Source organism: Amblyomma mixtum, chromosome 9 (assembly GCF_055824585.1).
Source record: "Amblyomma mixtum isolate Tamu chromosome 9, ASM5582458v1, whole genome shotgun sequence".
NCBI lineage: Eukaryota > Metazoa > Arthropoda > Arachnida > Ixodida > Ixodidae > Amblyomma > Amblyomma mixtum.
The window spans coordinates 61940316-61955373 of record NC_143020.1 but is presented as its reverse complement, the minus strand read 5'-3'; the positions used below and the strand labels follow the sequence as shown (position 1 = coordinate 61955373).

The window sequence follows — 15058 nt, the reverse complement described above, 5'->3', positions numbered from 1 at the left end:
TTATTTGGAAATCCCCATCGTCTGTGGCGACGGAGAACCAAAATCGAAAGACTTCGCAGCAATGGTACCCGTAGCGCCATCTCGCACCCACCGGAGAAACCCAGCTGTGCTAAGTGGAGAGCTCGTTTCTCCGATGGCTGCGAGATGGCGCTACGCGTACCATTGCTGCGAAGTCTTTCGATTTTGGTTCTCCGTCGCCACAGACGATGGGGATTTCCAAATAATTCTGCCCGAATCAGGCAAGTACCCCACCTAAATGTAGTATAAAACAAAACTGACCACTAAATGCAACCTCTGTGCGAAATTTGAGCCCGAACAAACGCGCGGTTAAGCCGAGAGAATTTTTCTTCGATTTTCTCTGATTTGCGCAACAGTCGGTACTCGTGATCTTCCGCATGCTGAGGCCAACGCGCGTCGGAGCATCTCGATGAAGCTCACCCATAATCCAGCAATAACTATTACTCGGGCTGGATTTCAAGGCTTTTTTTCACAGGTACTGCTCACAGGTACTGCTCAACATACTGTATCGCTTCACGATCGCAGGTTGCACTTGAGATTCACTGCTATATTTTAATTAACTGAAACTGTTCTCCTGATGACAACACAGGTTCACAGTCGACATCATAATAGAGCAGCTTTTGGCACCCAACCTTCGTATTTGTGTTTGCGCCACAAGCCCAAATCACCTTACGGAAGTCTCTGCATGATTCCTTCAACATCACCAGGCGTCAATCGCCGTTCAGGCGGAAGAAATCTATGCGAGGTGCAACGCGCACTTCCGCTGATTCAGCCTTCGCGATGACAACATAAGTAACGGTTCGACGCACTGGTTCCTGAATGGTACGTGCTAGTTTCCTGTGCCTTCTTCCCTTTGGGGCCTCTCAAGAACGTGCTTACAGCGTCAGTACTTACTAGACGTCGCAGTTTCGTAGCGAAAGCTACACTGGCCACGAACTTGCGATTTAGCTGTAGCTGTTCTCCGAGGGGTCAGAGACCAACCTTGAGCCGTTGCCTAGCAACCGCCGCAAGAGCCGACAGTGCCCAGTTTCGGTTTTTCTTTCTTGTGCGCTGGAAAGTGAGAACTGTTACAACTGACGGCCAGTTCCCAAGCTACTGTTCCTTGTGCGCGAATGAAACTTTGCGGCGTCATAAGATATAGTTAGTTTAGGTTGTCTACATGGTCTGCATAATGCTTATTCGTATTTATTTGTGCCCACGCCAACCATGCAGGTAAGATGTGTGAAGGCGTAAGCTGCATCGCGGCCGGCATCAACAATTCCACAAATTTCGTGTGTTGCCAGTTGAACCAGTTCCTTAATCTCTTGCTTTACATATTCGTGTTTGCGTGCTGTCAGTCTGTGAGAAGAAAAAGCTTTGCAGAAGGAAATCTGTGCGCATACAGAGCAAGGATAACTTCATTGCGACTCTCTGAACGTCACTTTTGCAGCGTGCGCGTGTGAAAACGTGGTCCGTCTTTGTGCGCGCATGCCGAAATGTCACCGCGCAGTCACAAAATATTCGGGATTACTTGTTAACGCCTTACGTAACATGAAAGCCGCATAAGTGTATAACCGCAGTACTTGACAAATTTGCTCCAGTGAAACCTGCCGGAGTTATTCCTATAAACCTGTTAATACTTGCATCTGCGGGCTTGTAAACCCAACATGCGGCAGGGTTGTAACTGACGTTAACCTATCTAAATTCATTACGTGTGTGTCTTCTGCCTTGACCGTGTCACTTACTCGGTCGCCAGTGAGCTTTCCACGCTTAATTTCTCTTGTAGGACAGCACGTTCGTGGCGTTCGATATATGCGTTCCTCTGTGTCCGTAATCACATGGAAAATGCTACGGTTAGTTCTTTCGGTGGTATGCATGAAAAGCGTTCACAGTGCACTGTGGTGGTTTGTGCAAGCTGGCGGACCGTACTCCAAAGACGGTTCCTGTAGCCAGCAGTTTACGCCGAAAACTGGCACGAACAGCCGCTAGTTACTGCGTCGCACCAGGCTTTTTTTTGTTTTTGTGTATGGAGGTCGTCCCCCTCTGCATGCTGGCATGGCATGCAAGTTTAAAACCCTTTTTCTGTGTCCCAATAGCCGCTACACAGGAATGGAAAGTGCATGCTACCCTAGCATTGCACTAAATGGTCTGCTTTAAAAAATTGCACTGCCTGCATTATTGAACTATGCTGAAGTCGTTTGTATTTTTTTTTTGTGTGTGTATGTGTGTTCTGGCCGTTTTTTGTGTGTTCCCGTTTTTCAGGCGTTGGAGGAACACCAGTAGCCAGCGGAAGAAGATTCCAGGGGAACTGCTGCCAACTGATGTCAACCCATAGGTTGATGCGCCTGTCCTGTAAAACAATGTATTGAGGGACGTGCTTTGAATGCACTAAGAAATTCCCCATTTCTCTCTGGGCAGTGTCAAGGTCCACGTTGCCTAGTAGATTGCAGTGGTTAATGGTTTTATTTCTGTTGTATTGTGGGACTTGTCATTGTACCATGCACCGAGGTATCTCCCCTTGATAAATAGATAACTGCTGGCATCCCCTTTGTATCAGGCCTGTGGGGTGTGCCATTAAGCCTAGTAAGTTAAAGTGGTTCATTGTTTTATTTTTCAACTGCCCCTTCCTATTTGTAAGCTTTTAATCCGCGTGTTTTTTTTCCCCATTCAAGGCCATTTTTGTATTCCGCCCTATATTCCTCCTATTTCTGTAATGTGCTGTGCAGTTTTTTGATTCTTATGTTTGTTGGAGTCTGCTGGCTCATTAGCCATTGTGTGCTTTGTAAGAGTTCCTTGCAACTTACGCACTGGCTCCTCCAGGTTCTCAAAATGTCCTGCCTTCCTTGTTTGTCATTATGCCTGTTCTAACCATCATTTTATTTATTCCATATCTGCTTTTTTGTCAGTTATTTGGCATAATAGTTGTGCTTGGAAGTCTCAGATGAAAAGATTGTATAAATGTAAGACAGTAGCTGTCTTTGCAGTGCAGTTGGATATTCAGCTCGAAATTGCAGCTGAGGCAATCTTTTTCTGGTTGAGCAAATCTTATGGTTTGTCATGCACATTTCTTACTTCCCAGATTGAAAATAATCTATTAGTCACCACAGTGGCGCAGTGGTTATGGCGCTCAGCTGGTGACCCGAAAAACACGGGTTCAATCCCGGCCGCGGCTCGCATTTCTATGGCGGCGAAATGCTAGAGGCCTGTGTACTGTGCAATGTCATTGCATGTTAAAAAACTCCAGGCGGCCAAAATTATCCAGAGCCCTGCACTGCGGTGCCCCTCATAACCTGAATCATGCTGTGACATTAAGCCCCGTAAAACCAAACCAAAATACTCTATTGAATTTGGTTTGGTTGGTTGGTTGTCATCTATCAGTGTTGCCATATTTTTATGTTTAATCATACCTCCAAAAGTGACAGTTTAGAACATCTCTTCCTGACCGACATACTGTGTTCGCATATGTCACGATGGCGACTTTAAGCCATAGCGAGAGATGTCTTGTGGCGTCAGAAGTCAATTTTTCTGTGGAAAAGCACAGGGTCACCTTGTAAGCTGCCAGTATGGCAGTGACATGGTTCAAAATCTTAATGTTTCAAGCCCCAGTTCTCCTCTGTAGTCCCTGCAGCTGCATACATGGCCAGAGAGCATGATCAGCTTCTAATCACTCACCATAAATGAAATTCTGAGATAGCATTTAATATTTCTACAAAGCCAGCAGCGCCAATGTATCAGTATTCAAAGTTTATTTCACAGCTTCATATCTCCTCCATGGTTGGTAATCTGCTCACACTTTTCTGCCATGTATATATATATGTGTGTGTAACCTCCCATGACCAGTAACCTCTCACGAGCAAGCATTTACTTAAATGCCTCCTGCCACGGTGGCCAGTTTGCTCACAATCTGGTGGGCAGGTTGTGATAACATCGCAAGATCACGTGACTCGGCTGGCTCATCTGCCACCTGCGTTGCTTCTCTGGGGGTTATTCATAGATTTTTCACTCATGGCCAATGACGCCAATAACAGTGCTGGTTTTTCTGCGGCACTGGCTCCTTAACGGGATCACATTAAAAAATCATAGTTCAAGCAACCACGGCATGTGGTGGCGGACTGACCACATTAATCAGATCGCTAGCAGTAAGGGAATTCTTTTACTTGGCGTTCAACAGTTCCGTCAGTGCACACAGCTGCGCTATGTTGTAGTTCGCCGGAATGTAGTCCTCCGAGGAAACATCTGGCCAGCAATGCATCAATGAGGCGTTGCCACATATCTCCATGCGTCTCATCGCGTGTGTTTCCAAGAACTTCATCTGTTGTCCGTGTGCCCATGCAACGACTAAAGTAGCGGATCACACGTGGCACAGAATGTACCAGCTGCACTGTCCGCTCTCTGACGCTGCCTGCGTGTGGTAGCAGAACAAAAAATGGAGCGGTGGACTGGGAATGCGAAGCGTATCACGTGACCAACATGAACAGCAAGGCGTTCAAACTTCTCAAATCACTGCTCTTTTTTATTATTTTGTTTCATGATGTTGCCATTAGGCATAATGAGACAGGACAAGAAAGTTAGAAGAAAGAGTGTAAACAAGCCTCACTTAAGAAGTGGCAAAAGTTCTCGATAAAGTGATTATCGTGTGTCCACTTGCGATAGTCGCCTGCAATGTCCCATCGCAGGCCTACCTTCCTTAGGAAGCGTCGCCTCACGGAGGCTGTAGCCATGGGGATTAGGTTCACTTTCAACAATTTCCCTTTCTCGTGCTTCTTTTTTGACTGGATGCTGCCCACTCGGCGAGCGCACAGGCCCTTGTAGGCCGTCCACTTACGGTTTCAAAGCTGCCTTTTTATTTCTTTCTAAGGTCGACATAATGTTTCCGGGGCAGTGTCACGAGGGCTGAGATGCTCTTCGATCTCCGTGCTTACTGGAAGCGCAACCCCTTAATATCCGGGGGGAATGATAGCACCTCCTTGTTTGCTATTACTGAGTGATGCGCCCAACGGTGTTTGTTGTATCTGAAACATATTGCCATTGCCCATGGCATACTTTGACGGTTGTACTGCACTTGTTCATACCAAGCTAGTGTTTGTTGTATCTGTGGCAGTTATAAGTGAGCTCTACTGTATTGCACGTGCATCAAGCCACAGACACAAGCAGGTGCTTATAAAACAGGCAAATTGTTGCTGCATAATATGTGCTCTATATACAAAGCATATCAACAATCCTTTGTGGCTTTGGAGATTCTTGCTTAGTTTACTGTGCTCTGTTTCGATCATCAGACATGAAGGCCAGTATTACGAGGTCAAGGTAAAACGTGCCTGAGGAACAACCTTCGAAAGCAATGTACTGCTGCGAGCACGGGCAGAACCTTACTTTCACTTATTTAAATCTGCAAAGTTGAGTTCACAAGAATCCATCTGGCTCTGCAAAGAGAACTAGCCCGACCAGCTGGGCCGAAATGACAAGCATTGTAAAAGATACCACAACTGTGATTGCATTTTAGCTGGTGGAAAACATCAGTTTCAACTTTTTTTACTCGCAGTTCACAGCACATTGCAAGTTGCTCTTCTTTTTTCCTATCCATATCGTTTCACATTTTGTGTCTAGAGAAGAGAGGCTACAGAAAGTGTTGTTAAATGTGCTTTTTGTGCATTGCCGTCTACACAAAAGCGCACATATTCCGATGCCTGTGGCATTTGTGTTCATTCCAAAGTGACACTCCTTTGTTCTCTGTTATTTTGCAGGCCATTTCCAAAAAGCCAATGCGTGCAAGGTTCGAGAGGAAGAAACCTTCAATACCACGCCTGCCAGCCTTTCAGGACTCCATTGCTTCATGTTCATAACCTGGAAAATTCCATGTGCAGTGATCTCAGTGCATTGTGTCTGTTCACAAAGTGGATTGGACATGGTTTTGATGCAGTTGCTTCAATTACAGAGATCTTAATAATGAGGAAAGTGGGCATTACCGTGAAAACAAAAATTTTTAGTGAACTTGTTTTGTAAGCAATATAGTTATTTCTCCTGAAATGACAACAGGCTCACTTAAAGGAGAAGTAAAGAGGGAATAACAGGTGGCTGCATACTAATCTGTCCATTTGTTACTCATGTTGAGGAGGCACTGGGTTTCTTTTTGTTCGTTTTGACTCGATAGTGGTTGAGCAGAAACCATTGGTGTGCAATGGTTGACCAGTTTAAGTTAACCTCTCGGTGAGATTCCCATTTCTGTCGTGGTATCAGGAGAACACCTGAAGTCGAACGCAGCCTATTACCTATGCACTCTTGCGGTGTGCACTCAGGAGTAGACGTATTAGAATCACGATATTTGGTCACTCAGAACCAAGCACCAAGAGAGGATTATGCCTGTCGTGCAAGGGCCAGTAGTCTTGCAGCTATCTTAGACAAGCCAGGCACTCCACGTAAAAAGGGTTGGATAGGGGATGGGAGGATACTGAGTGGTCATCCTGCATTCCACAAGGCAGTGAATGAAACTGGCATATGTTTCAGGGCAGTTATTACATTCAGGTGATTTTGCATATTTTTGGAAGAGAGCCTGTGCCGGTATCTGTAGGACGTTGCATGTCAGTTTGTCAATTAACTTTGTGATTTGGAGAATTGAAAAAAAATAAGCAGCTGGTGCTCATCTTAAATAAAGGAGATGCATTGGCTCCCAATCATGCTCGGTTCAATATACAGACAGCAGAAAATGACGCATTTATTTTTGATGCAAAGTGGGGTGAATCTGACTCCATTCTATTATTCAGAGATCAAAGCAGGATCTCTGGAACTGAAGAGACTATCATTGTGAAAGATGATTGATGTGAGAGATAAACGAAATCATACGAAAGAGAACAAAATGTATTATGCTGGCCATTGTATGGCTGGTCTGATATGTGTGCAAATTATTTCATTTACACGATATCCTTTTGTGCTTTTCATTTAAAACAGGAACATCATGGGTGAATATTGCATGCATTGAAATAATTTGCCTTTTTACGCATGTGTGTTTGACACATGAATCTTTATATTGATTCTTTTGCTATACAGCCACTCATATTTTCAAATGCTTGCTTACGTCATTCAGTGTGATTCCACCACATTGCACTCTTGCTTTGTCTGCTAGTTGGGGTTTTATGAACATCGGGGCTCTGCAAAACACCTGCTGTCAGTATTGTGTGACGAATTCTACACGGTATCGTATTTGCCGCTGTTCACTGGTATATGGGCATTTTTATGGCTTTGCTAAAGAGTACGCTATGATTCCTTGTGGTTGGTCACACCTAACTGACCTCACTTTGTCATGTGTGAAGCATTCCTGACTCTGTCCAAGCTATGTTTGTTGCTGTGTGCATTTAGCCTGCATTCTGACATCTTCCGTTCTGTTCTGAGGATCTTTTAAGAGCAGGCAACATTTCGCTGTATGGGGTGACAATGTTTTTTTTAGTTTTCTAATGCTTTTGTGCACATTTATACTTCATCAAGTGTGGACTTCAATTTGTGATGATTGTATGTACCTTGAATTATCTTTGAGGAAGAAATTCTTTTATTATGATGTGAAGCCATCTGAAAAAATTTGCCTGCCCAGTGTTTCTGTATAGCTCTGTGCTCTGTTGACCCTGTTTACCTTGTGCTGTGCTGACCTATTGACGCAGTGCTCTTTACCGTGTTGCCCAAGGCAATGCAAGCTTTACCAGACTTACGCGTCTAAGAACCACACTGTTTCTTTCTTTTCTTTTCTGGCTTTGCCGGAGTGAGTTCCTGACACGTGGCAGGTCTTCATGCCTCACAAAATGCCTGTAAAACTAATTTACTGTTGCTGTGATTCTGCGATTCCGATAAGTGATGACCAGTTATACTTTTATTCTTTATTTCTTGCTGCATTCACTCTCCCCGCATCAGTGGCATAGTCATTGGAGCATGCACCACGTATGTAGGATGTACAGGGTTGGAATCTCTGTACTAGCACTGGGTACCCACCAGTGATGCAATACGCAAGTTTTCCCCCTAGCTTGTGCTGGGTGCAGTGCTTGGAAATGGGCCTTTAACCCCAACCTGTGTCGAAAAAAGTGCCTTGAGCCATGGCCCTCTTCAGCCAAAGCTGCCCTTCACCATCTCACTTATAGTTGTCATCAGCTTTCACTCTCATTACAATTTTTCATCCCACAATTTAGTTGTGGGCCTTGCACGAGTAAATATGTTATGCTCTAACTGCACTCGACACACAGTAGTGTGCAGTTTCAGATGTGCTTCTACTGATTTGGTTAATGGCACTCTTGGAGGTGCTGCAAGGGAAACATCGTGTTGGACATGTTGGCCACATTCGTGGACTGCTGTAATCTTGGCTGCAAGCAAGCCTCCTGACAATTTTTTACCAGTTCTGCTCTAAAAGCTTTTTTCATGCGGGGAGTACAAAGGTTATAAGAGGTCATAAGGTTATAAGAGTGTGTTGCATCTGTAAGCTTAACTGGCACTCGTTAGTTTTTGAGCCTACGCAGGCGGACATGTGCAGTCCTTCCCATGAAGCCAGTTACTGTGCAAGTGAACAGGTCTATGAAGTGGCTGTTGGTTTGCTTGCGACAGCTTTCTGATTTTTTTAGGTAACTGTGATTCTTTCATGAGCATAATTATAGTTCTCGTTTGCATGCAGAATTGAAAGTTTGGAATGTTTGCTTTGGAACTTGATTGTTTTTAAGCCTGTCCTACTGAATTTACCCGACCTAGCATAATGCTTGTATGAGATGGTATGCTATTTTCACCGTCTCATCCACATAACACCATGTGAGTTGTTGCACATGTAATCCTGTGTCTTATGGATGTAACCTGTCTTTCACATGCAGGCTTGACCACCAGAAGCCGCAGATACAGTGCATTTTCTGGACAAAACTCATCAGGTTAGAATCTGCAGTTTTTCTCCATAAATGCATTCCTGAAGGTTCTCTTTCAAAGACCAGTATGAAGGATACTGAAGCTTCTGTTCATAGAGCTGTGGTGAATTATGATGATATTTGCCTTTAATATTCTGGAAAGTTGTTTTCTGTAATTTGTGAACTATTGACCAAAGCTGTCACCCCTGTGAGTTCTATGCATTAATGCAAGGACTTGTACAGGGCTCCAAGGCCTCATCAGGTTTTTAGCCTTAGGCTTCCTCTTATACCCTGTCTAAGGAGCAAATAAAGAAAACAAAAGTGGCAGTGTGGTGTGTGCTAAACATAGCTAATTGCCATTTGTTAGGTATTAGGCTCACTTGGGTGGCCTTTGGACAGTGTCTGTCATGATGCCAGTAATGCAAGTGCTTTGGATGTATTTCAAAGGCTACCCTATTTTGTTTGCAAGGATGACATTTTTTGCAGCTGAAATGTTTTCAGCTGCTTGCAAAATTCATTCTAGGGATATCATTCTTCAGGCCTGAATTCTCCTTAATGAATAAAACTTTTCATAAACATCCACAGCTGTTGACGAATATGTCCTCCACCTTCACTTTTTTTTTCCCTAGCTCCAAGTGAGCTGTGCTATGTTGGTTCCTGCATTTGATTGGAACTATTCTGCCTTTATAACACAGGTTCAATCTTCAGAGAGACCGGACATGGCGCAACGCCTGTGCAAAATTCAACCAGTCAAAACGACATAGTGAGCCACTGCATGAAGTCTGCTCCTTCTGGCAGTGGTAACCACCGGGGTAAACACACAGGAAAGAAGCTGCACAAATGCACCTACTGCAGCAAGGGATTCCAAAACAGATCTCAGCTAGTGGTGCATCTCCGAGTCCATACTGGTGACCGCCCATACCATTGTGATGACTGTGGTAGCAGCTTTGCACTAAAGAACCAATTAGAGACACACCTTCGCACCCACACAGGCGAGCGTCCTTACCGTTGTGACTATTGTGATAGTAGCTTTGCACACCAGAGCACCTTAGTGAAACACCTGCGCATTCACACAGGCGAGCGTCCTTACCATTGTGACCACTGTGGCAGCAGCTTTGCACAGAAGAACAACCTGGTGAAACACATCCGTACCCACACGGGTGAAAAGCCGTATCAGTGCGAGCTGTGCCCCATGGCCTTTGCAGTACGTTCAAGTCTTGCGAGGCATGTGAGATCCCATAAGGGCGAAAAGCCCTTCCAGTGTGATTTGTGCCATAAGACATTCACTAGGGGAAAAAACTTAGAACTCCACAAAAAGGCGATTCACAAAGAATAGCAGCAGTTTCTGATGCCCTTTGTCAATATGTTTTCCTAGCTACCTTTTTATATGCGATCTAACGAGATTCTAGCTGAATGTCCTATGAAGGGTGGTGGTAGCTAACCCTCATCTTTCTTTCCATTTGTAAGTTTTGTTCACTTTTACAGTTTTCAGGAAAATACATTTGTTCCCTTAGGCTACTGACACACTCGCTCTAAGTATTTCCTGAACACGGAGAGTAAGCCTGCTATGCTTGTCAACTCGCATGAATGACAATAAAATCATGTTCATACGTGGATGGCATTGCTTCTTGTTGGAGAGAGACTTTAAAAGCATTGTTCCCAATATTAGAAAGAGATGTAGCATACCAGTGACGTAATAGCATAGACGTATGCCAGTTTACCGCAAATTGACTACGCACGCGTAGTGGCATGGTTACAATCAGGCAGGGTCACTGCGCATTCAGAGCCAGCATTCAGTAAACCAGTCTGAATGCTTCAATAAACCAGTCTACGCTACTACATCTCCACTGCACTAAATTTCTATTGCTGGTGCCATTTGTCAGCCTGTCTCAGTGAAGAGACTCGGGGGGGTTAAACATGCACAACTATTCTTTTTATTCATGTAGTCTGAGTGGGCGTACTTTTGTGACGGTCATTATAAATTCACTGATTAATATCATTGAACCAATTTCTGTTTGTATGACAACACAGGAAAACCTGCTCTTGTGTTAATCTTTTTGTGTTTATTCCAGCAGTGCTAGTGGCAGGAATGAGTGGGGAAAGGGAGGCGTCCGACCTCGTATTGATGTGTCTTGTGTTAGTCTGCAGGCTTAATAACAGTTCTCTGTTCTTTGGTATGAAAGCCAACAAAAAGAGTTCACAAATATCTACATCACCATTTCTCAGAGCACTACCTTTGCTGGATATAAATGGCGTAATATTTGTGGAGCATTATACCCAGACCATTTCTAACCTGTTCTGATTAATATCAGCTGTTTGTGATCATTTCACATTGTGCTAGCATATTTTTAACAGCACAAAAAAGGGGACACACAGGAAAATACAAAAAGAAACAAATAATAAGAGCGCCAGTTGCTCTGAAATATATCTACTGCCACGTTCATTATAAATTAACAAATTCATATCACTGCCCCTATAATTGATAACATGATGGAAAAAATGTGCTCCTGTGATTACCTTTGTGTGTTTATTCCATGAGTGTTAGTGGCAGGAGTGAGTGTGGATAAAAAGGTGTTCAGCATCTAAATGATATGTCTTGTATTCGTTTGCAGGCTTTAAGAGTGCTCATAAGTTGCGAGGTTCATGAATACTGAAACAAGAAATACTGTGATTGGTGCCTGCAAAAACATTGTAATCTTGTGGTGTACTTTTGTAATGCTATTTGGTTAACTGTGTGAAATTCCTGCACATGAGTGTTTTATTACAGTTGCCCTTGCAAAATGTTGAATGCATTCTGGCTGTTTGTAAGACTCACTTCCTTGACATGTTGTGCATTAAAATTGAAAAGCAGTGCAGTTCTTCAAAAAGCTGCTGTTCCTTTTTTTACCGTAATTTTTCTTCGAGCATCCATAGACATCGTTATGCCTTGCATCCAGCAAAGAATTTTTATCCTCACACTCTTTAGCACTTAGTGCTGTTCCCAAGAACAAGCCTATTTTCTGATGGCAGCATTACCAGTGGCACAATTTGTGGTAGTTTTAATGTCTACTTTGGAGCAAAGTTTGAGCCTATCATTTTCTCAACCACCTTGCATTTACATGTCATTGCATACATCCGTTCTAAAAAATAACGTTGAAGAACTTACTTGGTGAATCCAAATTAAATAACCTCCGCTTTTCTATGTTGGACATTGTGCAGTCCTCCCCACGCCTTGCACTTATTGTGTGAAACTCAAGCGCAGTTACACTGCATGTGCTGCCTGCTCCTTTGCAGCTACTTCTTTGTGGGGAGCACCGCGAGGCATAGACTCAGGTGCCAGTCTGATTCATTTCATTCAAAGATTATAAAATGTATGCTCATGCTACTATTCTTATTTGCCTGAGGAGTAGCGTTCTGCATGTCAAAAGCTAAGGTCGAATTACGATGGAGGTTAAATTCTTGAGGCCCATGCACTGCGCGATGTCAGAGCACGTTAAAGAACCCCATGTGGTCGATATTTCCGGAGCCCTTCACTACGGCGTCCCTCATAGACTTGCTGCTTTGGGATGTTAAACCCCCATAAGCCGCGCCAAGCTATTCATTCAGGTTCAAGTAAATGGCATATGCAGGGTGTTCCACCTAAGACATTGCACAGTTTTTAAAAATAGGCCTTTTGAGTTATAACGCTTTTTTTCGGCGTTGCACTGTCAAGAGGGAAAGACGACGAGGAGCGGACAGTGCCGCAGGAGGACGGAGCGCTCGCGCCAGGCCAGTTGCGAAGGCTGACATGGAGGAAGGAAAAAGGAAGTTTTTTTTCCTCCATGAAGGCTGACAAGGGACCATATTGCTCGGAGTTTGTACCCATCGGATAAGGCCTTACCCACTAATAGCACTAATAAACCGTCATACGTACAAGTCCAGCCGGATATAAAGTTTAAAGCCTGCAAGGGTTGCAATCGGCCGAGTGCGATATCGAAACCAAGAGTGGACAGTGTCCAGTTTCGGTTTCTTTTTTTCGCTTGCGCTGGAAAGTCACAACTTTGCTGCGTGATAAGCTGCAGTTAATTTAGGTTGTCTACATGGTCCCCATAATGTTTATTTGTATTTGAAATGCGCCCTTGCCAACAATGCAGGTAAGATCTAAAATCGTTGGGTAAGATGTAGTGTAAAATATATGATGGCGAAAGCTGCATCGCGGCAGGCATCAACAATCACACACTTTTTGTGTGTTGCCAGTTGTGCCCGTTCCGTACTCTGTTGCTTTACATATTCGTGTGTTGTCAGTCTGTAAGAAGAAGAAACTTTGTAGAAGGAAATCTATGTGCCTACAGAACAAGGATAACTTGGTGCAACCCGGTGAGCGTCACTTTTGCAGCGTGCGCTTGTGAAGACATGGCCCGTCTTTGTGCGCGCGATCCTAGATGTCACCGCGCAGTCACGAAAGATTCGGGATTGCTTGTTAACGCGTTACGTAAAATGAAAGCCTCAGAAGTGTATAACTGCAATACCAGACAAATTTGCTTCAGTGAAACGTGCCTGAGTTATTCCTATAAACCTGCTATTTCAACACTTGCATCTGTGGGCAAGTAAACGCAACAGGCTGCAGGGTTGTAACTCCTATCTAAATTCATTACGTGTGTGCCTTCTTCCGTGACCGTGTCCTCACTCGGTCGCCAGTGAGCTTTCCACGCGCAATTTTTCTTGTAGCGGGCCTTAGCAAAGACAGTACGTTCGTGGAGATCGATGTATGCGTTCTTCCTTCTCCATAATCACGTGGAAAATGCTGCGGTTAGTTCTTTCTGTGGTATCTATGAATAGCGTTCACGGTGCACTATGGTGACTTGTGCAAGCCTGCAGACCTTATCCCAATGGCAGTACCTGTAGCCGGCAGTTTACGCTGAAAACTGCTAAACAACCACTAGTTACTGCATCTCACTAGGCTTTTATTTTGTATATACAGGTGGTCCCCCTCTGCATGCTGTCATGGCATGCAAGTATTGAATCCTTTTTCCAGTTCCTAATAGCTGCCACCCAGGAATGTAAAGTGCATGCTACCCTAGCAATGCAATAAATGGTCGGCTTTAAAATACAGGACTGCCTGTATTATTGAACAGTGCTGGTGTCGTTTTTTTTTTCTGTGCTGGCCCTTTTTGTGTGTTCTCGTTTTTCAGGCATTGGAGGAACACCAGTAGCCAGGGAAAGAAGATTCCAGGCGAACCTGCCAACTGATGTCAACCCATGGGTTGATGCGCCCGTCCTGTAAAACAATGTATTGAGGGACGTGTCTTTGTACAGTGCACTAAGAAATTCCCGATTTCTGTCTGGGCTGTGTCAAGGTCCACGTTGCCTAGTAGATTGTAGTGGTTAATGGTTTTATTTCTGTTGTATTGTGGGACTTGTCATTGTACCATGCACCGAGGTATCTCCCCTTGTTAAATAGATAACTGTTGGTATCCCCTTTGTATCAGGCCTGTGGGGTATGCCATTAAGCCTAGTAAGTTAAAGTGGTTCATTGTTTTATTTTTCACCTTCCCCTTCCTATTTATGTTTTGAATCCTTTTATTTGTAAGCTTTGAATAGGTGTCTGTTTTTTTTTCCCCCCCATTCAAGACTATTTTTGTATTCTGCCCTATATTCCTCCTATTTCTGTGATGTGCTGTGCAGTTTTTTTTATTCTTAGGTTTGGTGGAGTCTTAGCCATTGTGTATTTTGTAAGAGTTCCTTTCAAGTTACGCACTGGCTCCTCCAGGTTCTCAAAATGTCCTGCCTTCCTTGTTTGTCATTATGCCTGTTCTAATTCTAACCATCATTTTATTTATTCCATATCTGTTTTTTTGTCAGTTATTTGGCATAATAGTTGTGCTTGGAAGTCTCAGATGAAAAGATTGTATAAATGTAAGACAGTAGTTGTCTTTGCAGTGCAGTTGGATATTCAGCTCGAAATTGCAGCTGAGGCAATCTTCTTATGGTTGAGCAAATCTTATGGTTTGTCATGCACATTTCTTACTTCCCAGATTGAAAATAATCTATTAGTCACCACAGTGGCGCAGTGGTTATGGCGCTCAGCTGGTGACCCGAAAAACACGGATTAAATCCCAGCCGCGGCTATCGCATTTCTATGGCGGTGAAGTGCTAGAGGCCTGTGTACTGTGCAATGTCAGTGCATGTTAGAGAACTCCAGGTGGTCAGAATTATCCAGAGCCCTCCTCTGCGGTGTCCCTCGT

The 15058-nt window shown here is 44.0% G+C and overlaps 1 protein-coding gene across 1 annotated transcript; it reads left to right on the top strand.

Annotated features, from left to right (window-relative positions):
• The first annotated feature begins 7489 nt into the window (after positions 1-7489).
• On the top strand, positions 7490-10484 carry LOC149329290 (uncharacterized). Its single transcript, XM_089561959.1, has 3 exons — positions 7490-8588; positions 8829-8882; positions 9551-10484. The coding sequence occupies exon 3, from the start codon at positions 9631-9633 to the stop codon at positions 10189-10191; it is 561 nt and encodes a 186-aa protein (XP_089418085.1). The 5' UTR covers positions 7490-8588; positions 8829-8882; positions 9551-9630; the 3' UTR covers positions 10192-10484.
• The last annotated feature ends 4574 nt before the right edge of the window (positions 10485-15058 follow it).

Coding starts and splice junctions, on each gene's coding strand:
- LOC149329290 (XM_089561959.1), top strand. CDS start 9,631: ATGAAGTCTGCTCCTTCTGGCAGTGGTAACCACCGGGGTAAACACACA.